Source organism: Orcinus orca, chromosome 8 (genome assembly GCF_937001465.1).
Source record: "Orcinus orca chromosome 8, mOrcOrc1.1, whole genome shotgun sequence".
Taxonomy (NCBI): Eukaryota; Metazoa; Chordata; class Mammalia; order Artiodactyla; family Delphinidae; genus Orcinus; species Orcinus orca.
In genome coordinates, this window is record NC_064566.1 from 60181218 (window position 1) to 60198516 (window position 17299).

General features: G+C 38.5%; 1 protein-coding gene across 14 annotated transcripts in view; it reads left to right on the forward strand.

Annotated features, from left to right (window-relative positions):
- ANKRD42 (ankyrin repeat domain 42) overlaps window positions 1–17299 on the forward strand; it is an 84486-nt gene that overhangs the window by 14711 nt on the left and 52476 nt on the right. For 9 of the 14 annotated variants that reach the window (XR_007478903.1, XM_049713907.1, XM_049713906.1 and 6 more), the window contains exons 4-7: window positions 716–835; window positions 1692–1827; window positions 5873–6073; window positions 17135–17260. Coding sequence is in view for 11 of the 14 variants with exons in the window: in XM_049713907.1 (XP_049569864.1) it covers window positions 716–835; window positions 1692–1827; window positions 5873–6073; window positions 17135–17260 (583 nt within the window). In the remaining 3 variants the exon portion in view is untranslated. Of the gene's footprint in view, window positions 1–715; window positions 836–1691; window positions 1828–3729; window positions 3780–4633; window positions 4793–5872; window positions 6074–17134; window positions 17261–17299 lie in introns of those variants that run through there. The other 5 variants (XR_007478904.1, XR_007478905.1, XM_049713913.1 and 2 more) reach the window with 5 other exon arrangements.

Here is a 17299-nt window from a genome sequence, read left to right on the forward strand (position 1 = left end):
TTAATGGGAGTCAGGCAAAATCATGGATACTGTTCTTCCTAAAACTCTTGGTAGGAATTATGACTAAGTAAACTTTTGCTGAGATGCTGGTAAATATAGCCTGGTTAAAAGAAAAAAAGTCTGAGGGAGATAAAACTGAAAAATATTTGCTAATAATTTTTTAAACCAATTACTCTGTATATTATATAAAGGGGTGTGTTGTGTATATGATATAACCCATATACAGAAATTGGGCCAATTGTAAATTCAGATGGAATCTCCTCAGATGCCGTTAGAATTTTGATTTGGAGCTTAGAACTGGTTACTTTAGTAATGAAATCCTTTTATTGTATTCAAAACCCAGTTAATAAAAGATTCTGCTTTTGAAATAGAGGAAGTTTAAATTTCAATTTTATTAGCTTAGCATTAAATTATTTAACTTAGTGGTTGTTAATCTGTGCTCATGAAAAGTTTGTTTTATAAATTGTATGTACATGCTCAAATCAGAATGTGAAATTGGGTATACATGTCTCCTAGGCAATGTTAAAAAGGATCTCAAGCATTTTCTTAGGACTAGCTAAGAATTTCTCACACTTTGTGTGTAGCACACATGTAAGAATTTACATAATAGCTTAGCTATAGGTTAACAAATTCCTTGCCTTTAAATAATCTGCATCTGCATTTATGATTTAACATCTATCTTCATATAAACTCATTCTTATGTCTCTACTTTCAGACTCTTATAATTAATGGAGCTAATCTGGCAGCTCAAGATGATCGTGGATGCACTCCTTTACACCTTGCGACAACACACGGACATTCTTTCACTTTACAAATAATGCTCCGAAGTGGAGTGGTGAGGGATTCCTGTTAATAAGTGAGAATGTATAATGATATGGACTATAGTCCATACAGTCCATATCATATGGACTAACATTTGGTAGTCTGGTTATCTCTTCCTGACTTTGTAAATCCCTTATGTGACTTTGAGGAAGTAATTTGATCTCTCTCTTTAGCTTTTCTATCTTTAAACATGGGAGCAATAATTTAGATAAATCATCAACAAGAACAACAAAAACAGCTTAATGGTACAAAATATTTCAGAGGCTATGAATTCTTCATGTTAGTTCAGAGTTTAACAGGGAAGATTCTGAAGCTTCCAGACACATCTTAACCAGGGATTGTAAATCTTTCTGACTTGCTGTGTGTTTACCTGTTTCTTTGGTAACTCTTATTTCATACACTAATTTAGAAAGTGATTTATATCTCCAGAAATTTCATTTATTGTGATATTTATTTTTAATATTACCCAGTGGCTGTAAAAAGTAACTTCTTATAAGAGTTAAATATTTTTTCATTAACTCTTTGGTTATGCTCCCAAGGATAATATTTGATCATTTGAATCCATCTCTTTCATTTTATTGGTCAGGAACTTGTGACCAGTAAAATGACTAGTTAAGTTCCTTTTTAAAAAGAACCGATTTTTATGTGGCTAGTTATGTTCTTTTTTAAAAGACTTTATAATTTCATTTGTATATTATTAGCTCATATGTTCAAATCAGTGGTTGCAGTAAATATTTCTATGATATTTAGTGTTTGCCTTATAGTTTTAAGGACAGCCTCCAATTCTCATTTGCAGAATTAAGCTGCTAGACTTAGTGTTTCCCCTACAAAACGTAAAAGAACTGAGTCCTTGTGAATGTTACCTCTAGGATCCCAGCGTGACTGATAAGAGAGAGTGGAAACCTGTGCATTATGCAGCTTTTCATGGGCGGCTTGGCTGTCTGCAACTTCTCATTAAATGGGGATGTAGCATAGAAGATGTGGACTACAATGGAAACCTTCCAGGTATTCGCAAAAGCAAATATTTTGTTTTTCTATTAATGTAAACTTTAACAATGTTTGATCATGTTTAAGAAATTTGAACTGTCATCATTCTGATATTTCCTAACAAAACTAAAGTAGTAAATATGTTGACATGAACATTTTTTATCTTATATTATGTCTATGTTATGTACCCATCATGTGACTGATTTTTTTTTCTGGAACCATATTAGCAAAAGAGAAATATCCAAAATTAAACTTGGATTTACTCTTCCCACCAGCTGTTTCCCTCATCTACTCTCTAGTGTTATTGTTTTTTAACTTCATATGTCTCTTCCCCACAGATTACTTAAAAAAGTAATAGTACAGATAGTGGACACTAGTGTATTTGAGTTAATTTGCTAATTGCAGTTGTCTAGCCTGCGGTCAACTAGCCAGCTGAGACCTATACTCTTAAGTACCCTGTCTTCTTCTAAGAGGTGCTGTAGAAGTTCAGAAGAGAGTTAGACCACAGTGAGATTGGTTACTGAAACAATACTTGAACTATGTCTTAAAGGAATCTTAGGTAGCAAACAAATGAAGGGGAAGTCCAGGCAAAATAATGACTTTGATTATTAAAAACTCCCTAGATCCCAGTGGATCTCTGATTACTTAGCTTGGCATGCTGGGCCTTCATAATTTGGCTCTGACTTTCCTCCCTGCCCTCATCTTCCATCCCTTGACACTGCTATCTTGGATCATTTTGCTTCTTTCTGAAGGACATCCTTTAGTGTTCATTTAGTGAAGGTTTGTTGGTATGACCCTCTCGATTTTTGTGTATCTGGAAGTAACTCTTTTACTCTCAGTCTTTTTAAAAAAAATTTTATTTTTGACATATACATACAGAAAAACGCCCAATTCAGATGCACAGCTCGCTAAATTTTCACAAGTGAACACTTCTCTGTGACCATCAGCTAAATCAAGAAACGGGGTAGTCTCCTTTGTGTCCTCTTTCTAGTTACTGCCAACTTCCAAAGTTAATCACTACCTTGACTTCCAACATAAAAATTAGTATTGTTTTTTTTCTGAACTCCATGGAATAAAATAATACACTGGTGTCCGTTTGTGTGTGGCTTCTTTTGACTTTCCAAAGTGGTTGTTATCAATTTATACACCCACAGGCAGTGTTTAAGGCTTTCAGTTACTCCACTTTCTCATCAGCACTTGACACTATCAGTTTTTTTAGTTTTCGTCATTCTTTTGAGTGTATAGTAATATCTCATTGTGGTTGTAATTTGAATTTTCTCTGATGACTAGAGATGTAGAACATCATTTCATATGATTAATGGCTGTTTAGTTATTTTCTTCTGTGAAATACCAGTTTGAAGCTTCTGCACTTTTTTTTTTTTTTTTAGCTATACGCGGGCCTGTCACTGTTGTGGCCTCTTCTGCTGTGGAGCACAGGCTCCGGACGCGCAGGCTCAGCGGCCATGGCTCATGGGCCCAGCCGCTCCGCGGCATGTGGGATCTTCCCTGACCAGGGCACGAACCCATGTCCCCTGCGTCGGCAGGCAGACTCTCAACCACTGCGCCACCAGGGAAGCCCTGCATTTTTTTTTTTTTTTTATTGAGTTGTTCCTCTTTTTTTCTAATTGAGTTGTAGGGGTTCTTTATATATTCTAACCACAAGCTCTTTGTCACTTACATGTGTTGCAAATATCTTTTCCTTTTAAGTATCCTTTCCATTCTATTGTCTTGCCTTTTCATTCTTTTAAGATATCTTTTGATGAACAGAAGTTTTCATTTTACTGTAGTCCAGTTTAATAAGCTCTTCCTTTATGGTTAGTACTTTCTGAATCTTGTGAAAAAAAAGTAAGGAAAGACTTTTTTTAACAGGATTCAGAAAGTCTTCATTTCATGAAGACACTCTTTTATATTATCTTCTAGGAATTTTATTTTCACATTTCCACCTGGAATTGACTTTTCTTCAATACAAGGTAGGGGGGAATTTCATTTTTATTTAGTTCTTTATTGAATTTGCCTGATCACTTTGTTAGTCTCTTGTTGCCCGCTCATTGAAAAAAAAATCAACTTTTAGTATAATTATTTTATAACCATGTGTAGTATATTTTTTAATAGTATAAGGTAGAGGTTAAGAATGTGGCCTCAGGACTAGACTGCTTATATTCAGACCTCTCTGTTAAAAACTATTAATTCAAAATTTATTAAGCATCTGTGTGTCAGTCCGTAGGTGCTGGGGATATCACTGCAAATAAAACAGACAAAAGTCTCTGCCTTTGTGTGTGGTGAGGTGGGAGACAGACAATAATAAAAATGAATTAACAGAATATATATTGTATTAAATAGGGATATGTGTTTAGATTAAATAGCAAAGGGGAGTAGAGTGTTACAGGGGATGAAGTTTGAAATAGGGTAGTCAGGGAAGCCTTCACTGAAGAGGTGACATTTGGGTGAAGACTTGGAGTTGAGGGAGCAAGTCTTGATATCCTGGGGGACGAACATTTTAGGAAGATGTAACAGCAATGTGTAAAGCTCCTGAGGCAGGGTCATGCCTTGCGTATTTGAGTAACAACAAGTCAGTGTGGTTGGAACAGAAGTGAGGGTGTAATAGATGATGAGGTCAGAGAGGTAACAAGAGCCATTGAAGCATTTTGAGCGTGGGAGTGACATGATCTATGTTTAAAACCATCATTTTGGCTATTGTGTTTATAATACTAGATTGTAGTGAGGGTGTGGGCGTGAGTGGTTAGGAGCTTGATGCAATAATTTAGGTTACTGTTTGGTTGGACTAGATAATGAGAAGTAATTGGGGTCTGTGTATCTTTTACAGATAGAGCCAGTAAGATTTGCTGATTGATTAGATGTGGGGAGTGACAGAAATGGGAGTCAAGGATGGCTCCAGGGTTTTTGGCTTGACCTTCATGGAAAGGAGAGCATTTCCATTAACTGAGATGGAGAAAGCTGTGTAAGGAATATGTATGCAAAAAGGGTAAGGAGTTCAGTTTTTGACCTGTTAAGTTTGAAATGCCTATGATACATTTCATGTATATGATGAGTAAGCAGTTAGAGGAGTCTGAACTTTCAGAGGGAGTTTTTTAGTGGAAGGTTCAGCTGAGAAAGTGTACACTGTCATGTGCTAACTACTTGTGGACATTGTTACTTAACTGATTCTCCTGAGTTTTACTGGTGACTTGGGCACTGCCCTACTTCTCCAGAGCCAAGATTTGTATACAAATTGGAGTCTTTCCCAAATAGTCACTTCTCAAGAGGTGTAAAGGCTCTCTTGTTCTTTGTGATCATTGCCTCTAAGCTTGTAATACCCCAGAACCATTCCTGTTTTTTGCAGCTTTTGGGTTATGGCTGTCCCTCAATCTGATTCATTATATTGATATTTTCTTTCAGGGATTCCTTAACATTTCTTGTCTGTTCGTGGTGTTCTTGTCTGTTTTTCTTGTCCTTTATGGCTTTAAAAAATATCTTTCTATTATTTTCAAGAATTTAAGAGAAGAAATGGTGAGATAGTGTGTGTGCTTAGTCTGCAGTTTTGATCTAGTCTTCTTGTTTATAATAAAAATAATGTTTATGAAAAAGTGACAAAATACATAGTGATAAAAATAACATCACCCCTATTTGCATAGTGACTATTTTGGTTTATTTCTTCCACTTTTTTCCAAAATATTAAGATAAATTTATCAATCTAGCACCTATATTACATAGAAGGCATTTTTTTCATATAATTATAAGCTGCGCAGTTGGGATTTCACTTTCCAAGAGAATTGTCTGAGACCTGCTCTTTGGTGACCCTCACTTGGCCTCTCTACATTCACAGTAAGTGTAGCTATTCAACCATTTAATCTACTGCTGTGGCTTGACTAGAAGGCTGACTGAGTAAGGACATGTAAGCTGGAAAAATGGTCTGTTATCCTTGCATCCAGAGTACATCTCTGTTATATAGGATAGGGATAGTTGTCTCCCTAGGAGGTTTAGAGTTAATGTGTTGTTTCTTTTTTCAAGATATTTTATTGTCAATTTAAAATTAAATTATTATTATTTTTTCTCTCACCTATAGTTCACTTAGCAGCCATGGAAGGCCACCTTCACTGTTTTAAATTCCTACTCAGTAGAATGAGCAGTGCCTCCCAAGCTTTGAAAGCCTTCAATGATAATGGAGAAAATGTATTGGACCTAGCCCAGAGGTTCTTTAAGCAGAACATTTTACAGTTTATCCAGGGGGCTGAGTATGAAGGAAATGATCCAAAAGATCAAGAAAGTAAGTAATAAACCTGAAGTGTTTTAGCATTTAATAAGTAGAATAAATGGAGGAGGAAAAGAAAGGAGTTATAAGACATGTTATATTAAAATATGTTATGTATCATTGTCCACACATTCATCCAGATTCTCTTCTTTATATGAAATATTTTAAGCAGAAATATAGAGAGATTAATGTAATATAATGAACACTTCTTTTTTTTTAACATCTTTATTGGAGTATAATTGCTTTACAATGGTGTGTTAGTTTCTGCATTATAACAAATTGAATCAGCTATACATATACATATATCCCCATATCCCCTCCCTTTTGCGTCTCCCTCCCACCCTCCCTATCCCACCCCTGTAGGTGGACACAAAGCAGCGAGCTGATCTCCCTGTGCTATGCGGCTGATTCCCACTAGCTATCTGTTTTACATTTGGTAGTGTATATATGTCCATGCCACTCTCTTACTTCGTCCCAGCTTACCCTTACCCCTCCCCGTGTCCTCAAGGCTGTTCTCTATGTCTGTGTCTTTATTCCTGTCCTGCCCCTAGATTCTTCAGAACCATTTTTTTTTTAGGTTACATATATATGTGTTAGCATACGCTATTTGTTTTTCTCTTTCTGACTTACTTCACTCTGTATGACAGTCTCTAGGTCCATCCACCTCACTACAAATAACTCAATTTCATTTCTTTTTATGGCTGAGTAATATTCCATTGTATATATGTGCCACATCTTCTTTATCCATTCATCTGTCGACGGGCACTTAGGTTGCTTCCATGTCCTGGCTATTGTAAATAGTGCTGCAATGAACATTGTGGTACATGACACATTTTGAATTACGGTTTTCTCAGGGTATATGCCCAGTAGTGGGATTGCTGGGTCGTATGGTAGTTCTATTTTTAGTTTTATAAGGAACCTCCATACTGTTCTCCATAGTGGCTGTATCAATTTACATTCCCACCAGCAGTGCAAGAGGGTTCCCTTTTCTCCACACCCTCTCCAGCATTTATTGTTTGTAGATTTTTTGATGATGGCCATTCTGACTGGTGTGAGGTGATACCTCATTGTAGTTTTGATTTGCATTTCTCTAATGATTAGTGATGTTGAGCATCCTTTCATGTGTTCGTTGGCAATCTGTATATCTTCTTTGGAGAAATGTCTATTTAGGTCTTCTGCCCATTTTTGGATTGGGTTGTTTGGTTTTTTGATATTGAGCTGCATGAGCTGCTTATAAATTTTGGAGATTAATCCTTTGTCAGTTGCTTTGTTTGCAAATATTTTCTCCCATTCTGAGGGTTGTCTTTCGTCTTGTTTATGGTCTCCTTTGCTGTGCAAAAGCTTCTAAGTTTCATTAGGTCCCATTTGTTTAGTTTTGTTTTTATTTCCATTTCTCTAGGAGGTGAGTCAAAAAGGATCTTGCTGTGATTTACGTCATAGAGTATTCTGCCTATGTTTTCCTCTAAGAGTTGTATAGTATCTGGCCTTATATTTAGGTCTTTAATCCATTTTGAGTTTATTTTTGTGTATGGTGTTAGGGAGTGTTCTAATATCATTCTTTTGCATGTAGCTGTTGAGTTTTCCCAACACTACTTATTGAAGAGGCTGTCTTTTCTCCATTGTATATTCTTGCCGCCTTTATCAAAGATAAGGTGCCCATATGTGCGTGGGTTTATCTCTGGGCTTTCTATCCTGTTCCACTGATACATAGTTTTCTTTTTGTGCCAGTACCATGCTGTCTTGATTACTGTAGATTTGTAGTATAGTCTGAAGTCCGGGAGCCTGATTCCTTCAGCTCCATTTTTCTTTCTCAAGATTGCTTTGGCTCTTTGGGGTCTTTTGTGTTTCCATACAAATTGTGAGATTTTTTGTTCTAGTTCTGTGAAAAATGCCATTGGTAGTTTGATAGGGATTGCATTGAATCTGTAGATTGCTTTGGGTAGTATAGTCATTTGACAATGTTGATTCTTCCAATCCAAGAACATGGTATATCTCTCCATCTGTTTGTGCCATCTTTAATTTCTTTCATCATTGCCTTATAGTTTTCTGCATACAGGTCTTTTATCTCGTTAGGTAGGTTTATTCCTAGGTATTTCATTCTTTTTGTTGTGGTAAATGGGAGTGTTTCCTTAGTTTCTCTTTAAGATTTTTTGTCATTACTGTATAGGAATGCAAGAGATTTCTGTGGTTTAATTTTGTATCCTGCTACTTTACCAAATTCATTGATTAGCTCTAGTAGTTTTCTGGTAGCATCTTTAGGATTCTCTACGTATAGTATCATGTCATCTGCAAACAGTGACAGTTTTACTTCTTTTCCAATTTGGATTCCTTTTATTTCTTTTTCTTCTCTGATTGCTGTGGCTAAAACTTCCAAAACTATGTTGAATAATAGTGGTGTGAGTGGGCAACCTTTTCTTGTTCCTGATCTTAGTGGAAATGTTTTCAGTTTTTCACCATTGAGGATGATGTTGGCTGTGGGTTTGTCATATATGACCTTTATTATGTTGAGGTAAGTTCTGTCTGTGCCTACTTTCTGGAGGGTTTTTATCATAAATGGGTGTTGAATTTTGTCGAAAGCTTTCTCTGCATCTACTGAGATGATCATATGGTTTATATCCTTCAGTTTGTTAATATGGTTTATCACATTGATTGATTTGCATATATTGAAGAATCCTGGCATTCCTGGGATAAACCCCACTTGATCATGGTGTATGATCCTTTTAATGTGTTGTTGGATTCTGTTGGCTAGTATTTTGTTGAGGATTTTTCCATCTATGTTCATCAGTGATATTGGCCTGTAGTTTTCTTTCTTTGTGACATCTTTGTCTGGTTTTGGTATGAGGGTGATGGTGGTCTCGTAGAATGAGTTTGGGAGTGTACCTCCCTGTGGTATATTTTGGAAGAGTTTGAGAAGGATAGGTGTTAGCTCTTCTCTAAATGTTTGATAGAATTCGCCTGTGAAGCCATCTGGTCCTGGGCTTTTGTTTGTTGGGAGATTTTTTTTTTTTTTTGGAGGTACGCAGGCCTCTCACTGTTGTGGCCTCTCCCATTGCGGAGCACAGGCTCCAGACGTGCAGGCTCAGCAGCCATGGCTCACGGGCCCAGCCACTCCGCGGCATGTGGGATCTTCCTGGACTGGGGCACGAACCCATGTCCCCTGCATCGGCAGGCGGACTCTCAACAACTGCGCCACCAGGGAAGCCCTGTTGGAAGATTTTTTATCATAGTTTCGATTTTAGTGCTTATGATTGGTCTGTTTGTTTTCTGTTTCTTCCTGGTTCAGTGTCAGAGGGTTGTGCTTTTCTTAGAATTTGTCCATTTCTTCCAGGTTGTCGATTTTACTGGCTTATAGTTGCTTGTAGTAATCTCTTATGGTCCTTTGTATTTCTGCAGTGTCAGTTGTTATTTCTCCTTTTTCATTTCTAAGTATATTGATTTGAGTCTTCTCCCTATTTTTCTTTATGAGTCTGGCTAATGGTTTATCTATTTTGTTTATCTTCTCTAAGAACCAGCTTTTAATTTTATTGATCTTTGCTATTGTTTCCTTCATTTCTTTTTCATTTATTTCTGATCTGATCTTTATGATTTCTTTCCTTCTGCTAACTGTGGGGTTTTTTTGTTCTTCTTTCTCTAATTGCTTTAGGTGTAAGGTTAGGTTGTTTATTTGAGATTTTTCTTGTTTCTTGAGGTAGGATTGTATTGCATAAACTTCCCTCTTAGAACTGCTTTTGCTACACCCCATAGGTTTTGGGTCATCATGTTTTCATTGTCATTTGTTTCTAAGTGTTTTTTGATTTCTTCTTTGATTTCTTCAGTGATCTCTTCGTTTTTAAGTAGTGTATTGTTTAGCCTCCATGTGTTTGTATTTTTTACAGATCTTTTCCTGTAATTGATATTTAGTCTCATAGCATTGTGGTTGGAAAAGATACTTGTTACAATTTCCGTTTACTTATATTTACCAAGGCTTGATTTGTGACCCAAGATATGACTTATCCTGGAGAATGTGCCATGAGCACTTGAGAAGAAAGTGTATTCTGTTATTTTTGGATGGAATGTCCTATAAATATCAATTAAGTCCATCTTGTTTAATGTATCATTTAAAGCTTGTGTTTCCTTATTTATTTTCATTTTGGTTGATCTGTCCATTGGTGAAAGTGGGGTGTTAAAGTCCCCTATTATGATTGTGTTACTGTCAATTTCCCCTTTTATGGCTGGTAGCATTTCCCTTATGTATTGAGGTGCCCCTATGTTGGGTGCATAAATATTTACAGTTGTTATACCTTCTTGGATTGATTCCTTGATCATTATGAAGTGTCCTTCTTTGTCTCTTGTAATAGTCTTTATCTTAAAGTCTATTTTGTCTGATATGAGAGTTGCTACTCCAGCTTTCTTTTGATTTCCATTTGCATGGAATATCTTTTTACATCCCCTCACTTTCAGTCTGTATGTGTCCCTAGGTCTGAAGTGGGTCTCTTGTAGACACCATATATATGGGTCTTGTTTTTGTATCCATTCAGCCAGTCTATGTCTTTTGGTTGGAACATTTAATCCATTTACATTTATGGTAGTTAATGATATGTATGTTCCTGTTACCATTTTCTTAATTGTTTTGGGTTTGTTATTGTAAGTCTTTTCCTTCTTTTGTGTTTCCTGCCTAGAGAAGTTTCTTTAGCATTTGTTGTAAAGCTGGTTTGGTGGTACTGAATTCTTAGATTTTGCTTGTCTGTAAAGGTTTTAATTTCTCCGTTGAATCTGAATGAGATCCTTGCTGTGTATTTTTCCCTTTCATCACTTCAAGTATGTCCTGCCACTCCCTTCTGGCTTGCAGAGTGGCTGCTGAAAGATCAGCTGTTAACCTTCTGGGGATTCCCTTGTATGTTATTTGTTGCTTTTGCCTTGCTGCTTTTAATATTTTTTCTTTGTATTTAATTTCTGATAGTTTGATTAATATGTGTCTTGGGCATATGTGTCTTGGCATGTTTCTCCTTGGATTTATCCTGTATGGGACTCTGCGCTTCCTGGACTCCATTCACTCTTTCCTTTCCCATATTAGGGAAGTTTTCAACTATACAACTATAATCTCCTCAAATATTTTCGCAGTCCCTTTTTTTTTCTCTTCTTCTTCTGGGACCCCTGTAATTTGAATGTTGATGCGTTTAATGTTGTCCCGGAGGTCTCTGAGACTGTCCTCAATTCTTTTCATTCTTTTTTCTTTATTCTGCTCTGCGGTAGTTATTTCCACTATTTTATCTTCCAGGTCACTTATCTGTTCTTGTGCCTCAGTTATTCTGCTATTGATTCCTTCTAGAGAATTTTTAATTTCATTTATTGTGTTGTTCATCATTGTTTGTTTGCTCTTTAGTTCTTCTAGGTCCTTGTTAAACGTTTCTCATATTTTCTCCATTCTATTTCCAAGATTTTACATCATCTTTACTGTCATTACTCTGAATTCTTTTTCAGGTAGGCTACCTATTTCCTCTTCATTTGTTTGGTTTGGTGGGTTTTTACCTTGCTCCTTCATCTGCTGCATATTTCTCTGTCTTCTCATTTTGTTTAACTTACTATGTTTGGGGTCTCCTTTTCACAGGCTGCAGGTTCGTAGTTCCTGTTGTTTTTGGTGTCTGCCCCTAGTGGGTGAGGTTGGTTCAGTGGGTTATGTAGGCTTCCTGGTGGAGGGGTCTGGTGCCTGTGTTCTAGTGGGTCGGACTGGATCTTGTCTTTCTGGTGGGCAGGACTGCTTCTGGTGGTGTGTTTTGGGGTGTCTATGACCTTATTATGATTTTAGGCAGCCTCTCTGCTAATGGGTGGGGTTGTGTTCCTGTCTTGCTAGTTTTTTGGCATAAGATGTCCACCACTGTAGCTTGCTGGTTGTTGAGTGGAGCTGGGTCTTAGCGTTGAGATGGAGATCTCTGGGAGAGCTTTTGCTGTTTGATATTACTTGGGGCCGGGAGGTCTCTGGTGGACCAGTGTCCTGAACTTGGCTCTCCCACCTCAGAGGCTCAGGCCTGACACCCGGCTGGAGCACCAAGACCCTGTGAGCCACACAGCTCAGAAGAAAAGGGAGAAAAAGAAAGAAAGAAAAGTAAATAAATAAATAAATTTATTTAAAAAAATATAAAATATTATTAATAATAAAAAATTAAGAAGTAAAATAAATAAATAAAAAGGAAAGGAAGAACGGAAACAAAAAACGAAAGAAACGAAAAAACAAATCCACCAATGATAAGAAGCGCTAAAAACTATACCAAAAAAAAAAGGGACAGACAGAACCCTAGGACTAATGGCAGAAAGCTATACAGACAAAATCACATGAAGAAGCATACACATACACACTCACAAAAAGAGAAAAAGGGAAAATAAAATATATATATATTAAAAAAAGAGAGCAATCAAATCAGTAAACAAATCTACCAGTAATAATAAGCTCTAAATACTAAACTAAGATAAACATAAAACCAGAAAGAAATTAGTTGCAGAAAGCACACCCCAAGTCTACAGTTGTTCCCAAAGTCCACCATCTCAATTTTGGGATAATTCGTTGTTTATTCAGGTATTCCACAGATGCAGGGTACATGACGTTGATTGTGGAGATTTAATCCACTGCTCCTGAGGCTGCTGGGAGAAATTTCGCTTTCTCTTTGTTGGCACAGCTCCTGGGGTTCAGCTTTGGATTTGGCCCTGCCTCTGTGTGTAGGTCGCCTGAGGGCGTCTGTTCCCCACCCAGACAGGAGGGGGTTAAAGGTGCCACTGATTAGGGGGCTCTGGCTCACTCAGGCCAGGGAGAGGGAGGGGAATGCAGGGCGAGTCTGCTGCTGCAGAGGCTGGCGTGACGTTGCAGTGTGTTATCCCAGGGAAGTTGTCCCTGGATCAGAGGACCCTGGCAGTAGCGGGCTGCACAGGCTCCCGGGAGGGAAGCTGTGGATAGTGACCTGTGCTTGCACGCAGGCATCTTGGTGGCTGCAGCAGCAGCCTTAGCGTTTTATGCCCATCTCTGGTGTCTGCTCTGATAGACACGGCTTGCGCCCGTCTCTGGAGCTCGTTTTGGTGGTGCTCTGAATCCCCTCTCCTCGCGCACCCCAAAACAATGGTCTCTTGCCTCTTAGGCAAGTCCAGGCTTTTTCCTGGACTCCCTCCTGGCTAGCTGTGGAGCACTAGCCCCCTTCAGGCAGTGTTCACGCAGCCAACCCCAGTCCTCTCCCTGGGATCTGACCAAAGCCGGAGCCTCAGCTCCCAGCCCCCACCCGCCCCGGCGGGTGAGCAGACAAGCCTCTCGGGCTGGTGAGTGCTGGTCAGCACCGATCCTCTGTGCAGGAATCTCTCCACTTTGCCCTCCACACCCCTGTTGCTGTGCTCTCCTCCGTGGCTCCGAAGCTTCCTCCCCACCCACCCCCCCGTCTCCGCCAGTGAAGGGGCCTCCTGGTGTGTGGAAACTTTTCCTCCTTCACAGCTCCCTCCCACTGGTGCAGGTCCCGTCCCTATTCTTTTGTCTCTGTTTTTTCTTTTGCCCTACCCACGTACGTGGGGAGTGTCTTGCCTTTTAGGAAGTCTGAGGTCTTCTGCCAGAGTTCAGTAGGTGTTCTGTAGGAGCTGTTCCACATGTAGATGTATTTTTGATGTATTTGTGGGGAGGAAGGTGATCTCCACATCTTACTCCTCTGCCATCTTGAGAGTCTTCAGTGAACACTCTTTATACCACTAGATTTAAGAATAAAATATTATAGATAAGATACACTTGAAGCTTCCTGGTTCTCTCTCCCTAATACCATTCATTTCCTTTTCTCCCTCAGAGGTAACCATTATTTTGGATTTATAATTCCATTCTATGGTTTTATATTTAGTATATATATACTCACAAAAATTTGCAGTATCATTTTGTGTATTTTTAGTTTAACAGACTAAACTGTTATATCTAATAAGAAATCCTAAAATTCAGCAGCTTAAATTATATAGAAGTTTATTTCTTTTATATAATAGCCCTGGTTGGAGAGTCCATCTGTTCTATGTAGTCATTCAGGGACCTGTTATCTTCCTAACTAGCTCTCTCTAGTTGTTGCTAATCCAGCAGGAGGTGGGGAGAGAACAAGAGTATAAGCTAGGATTTTTTTTTTTTTTTTTTTGCGGTACGCAGGCCTCTCACTGTTGCGGCCTCTCCCCTTGCGGAGCACAGACTCCGGACGCACAGGCTCAGCAGCCATGGCTCACGGGCCCAGCCACTCCGTGGCATGTGGGATCTTCCCGGACCGGGGCACGAACCTGTGTCCCCTGCATCGGCAGGCCTATTCTCAACCACTTCGCCACCAGGGAAGCCCTAAGCTAGGATTTTTAAGGTCTAATTTGCAGTCATCACTTTTGCTAACATTCTATTGGCAAGAGTTTAGTCACATGGCCACACCCAGCTGCAAGGAAGCCTGGATAATTTAGTACCCAGCTGAGAGGACTCAGCTCAGATGCAGCTCTTGTTACTGTGGAAGGAAGGGGATTTTAGTGGACAACTAGAAGTCTTTGAAACTTCTTTTAAAACTTTATAAAAATGGCATGAAATAGTAATGTATACTTCTCTCTAACTTTCTTTTTTCACAAAATGTTATGATTTTTGAGGTTTATTAGACAGATAGATGTATTCTAGTTTATTCTTTTAAATTGTTTGTGGTATTGCATTTAATAAAACACTGTTTATCCATTCTCCGATTTGACGTTTAGATTGTTTACGGTTTTCAGAATTACAATCACGGTGGTAATTGATATTCTTGTATGTGTCCTTGTTTACATGCACAGGATTTTTTTTTGTTTGTGTTTTTTTTGTTTTTTTTTGTGGTGTGTGGGCCTCACTATTGTGGCCTCTCCTGTTGCGGAGCACAGGCTCCAGACGCGCAGGCTCAGTGGCCATGGCTCACGGGCCCAGCCGCTCTGCGGCATGTGGGATCTTCCTGGACCGAGGCACGAACCCATGTCCCCTACATCGGCAGGCAGACTCTCAACCACTGCGCCACCAGGGAAGCCCCAGGATGTTCTTTAGAGAAGTGCTTCCCTACCCTTTTCACACTTTGCCCACATAGAAAATGATATTTGTGTGGCATACTGGTACTGTTGGATGAGGCTTCTTGAGGTACTGCCTATCTTCTCTGAAGATTGAGAGTTAAGAGCACTGCCTTGGTAAATAGTTGGGAAACTCTACTTTAGGTTTTGCTTGTTGGGATATGCCCATTTTCAGTATAAATAGTTATAAATGCTGCATTCTTTATCAGAGTGGTTGTAGTAATTTACACTCTCATCAGCAATGTTTGGTGAGAATTTAGAGAAACAATATTCAGTATTGTCAGACGTAAAAATTTTTGCCACTTAGTTGGGTATGAAGAGGTTTAACTTGTGTTTTTATTTGCATTTTTTTGATTACTAATGAGGCTGAACATTGTTTAGTAAAGTTATTGGCTATTCTAGTTTTCTATTGAATTGCCTGTAAAATTGTGTTCTTTGTCCTTTTCTAAATAATTTGAGCTGTTTTATATAGTTCTGATACCAATCATTTATTAATTTTATCTGATATAGATATTTTCTCTCACACTGTGGCTTGTTTTTTCACAAATGATACCCTTGTTTAAAAAAAGCAACTTTATTAAAGTATGATTTACATAAAATAAACTGTATTTATTTAAAGTATGCAGTTCATCTCAAATGTTTTTTCATACCCTCTTGTAGTTCATCCCTCTTTTCACCCTGGCCGCACACAGCCACTGATTTGTTTTCTGTCACTATAGATTAGTTTGGGTTTTCTAATGGAAATGGATTTCTAATGGGTTTCTCTAATCTTTTGAGATTCATTTGTGTTGTGTATATTAGAAGTTCGTTACTCTTTATTGCTGAATAGTATTCCATTGTATGGATGCATATTTTGTTTATGCATTCTGTCTTATTGGTAGGTCTCTTTGCCAGTACTACAAAGTGTTTTTTTTTTTTTTGAAAGAGAGGAAGCAAGCTCTCGTGTCTCTCTTTTTTTTTTTAAAATAAATTTATTTATTTTATTTTTGGTTGCATTGGGTCTTCGTTGCTGCACGGGGGCTTTCTCTGGTTGCGGTGAGTGGGGGCTACCCTACTGTTCGTTGCGGTGCGCGGGCTTCTCATTGCAGTGGCTTCTCTTGTTGCGGAGCACAGGCTCTAGGTGCACAGGCTTCAGTAGTTGTGGTTCGTGGGTTCTAGAGTGCAGGCTCAGTAGTTGTGGTGCACTGGCTTAGTTGCTCTGCGGCGTGTGGAATCTTCCCAGACCAGGGCTCGAGCCCATGTCCCCTGCATTGGCAGGCAGATTCTTAACCACTGCACCACCAGGGAAGCCCAGTACTACACAGTTTTGATTACTGTAGCTTTATAGTAAGACTTACAGTCAGGTATTATAAGTCTCCAACTTTGTCCTTTTTAAAATACTCCTTGGGTATTCTAGGTTGTTTCCTTTCCATATGTAGAAATGAGAATAGCTACCTCAGGGTTGTTGAGGGGGTTAAATGAGGCAATCCTTACAAGTGCGTACTACCATGCTTGGCATTCAGTAAGGGCTCAGTATATCTCGTTGTTATCATTAAAAACATTTTATTAAGTATTTACTATGTGCTAGGCACTAGGTCAGGTGTATTCACACGTGTCTGTGTCTATGTTTATGTATAGATACACACATATACTTTATCTCCTTCCAGTTTCTTTTGCTTTCTTCACTTGTAAACGGGGAGGGAGTGGTCTATGCAAATGTAGGACTTGAGACCAAGTATGTCTTTATACAAAGGGTTGAAAATGACCATCTCCTTGTGTTTTGTGGTGGCCTGAGAGAAACAGGGAAGATGGCAAGAATAGTTCTGGTACCATATATTCCTGGCATGTTTGAGATCCTGAGGGATGGAAAGGCTACACAGTTAATAATAATCTTATTTTATGATTCTCTTTTTATTACTTGTCATTGCATCAACTGAACTAATTCCAATGTAACATTCTCATAGTTGAGTTAATACTGAAACCTGAAATGTGTGACTGATTAAGGCAGGGAAAAGGAACGAATTCCTATGTTTCCTGAAATGCTGAATTTTTAATTCATAGCTTTAGCATTTCCAGGTCATGTGGCTGCCTTTAAGGGTGATTTGGCAATGCTTAAGAAATTAATAGAAGATGGAGTAATCAATATTAATGAACGTGATAATAATGGATCAACTCTTATGCATAAAGGTAAGTTATGATTCCTGCTTCATCTTCAGTTCTGACACA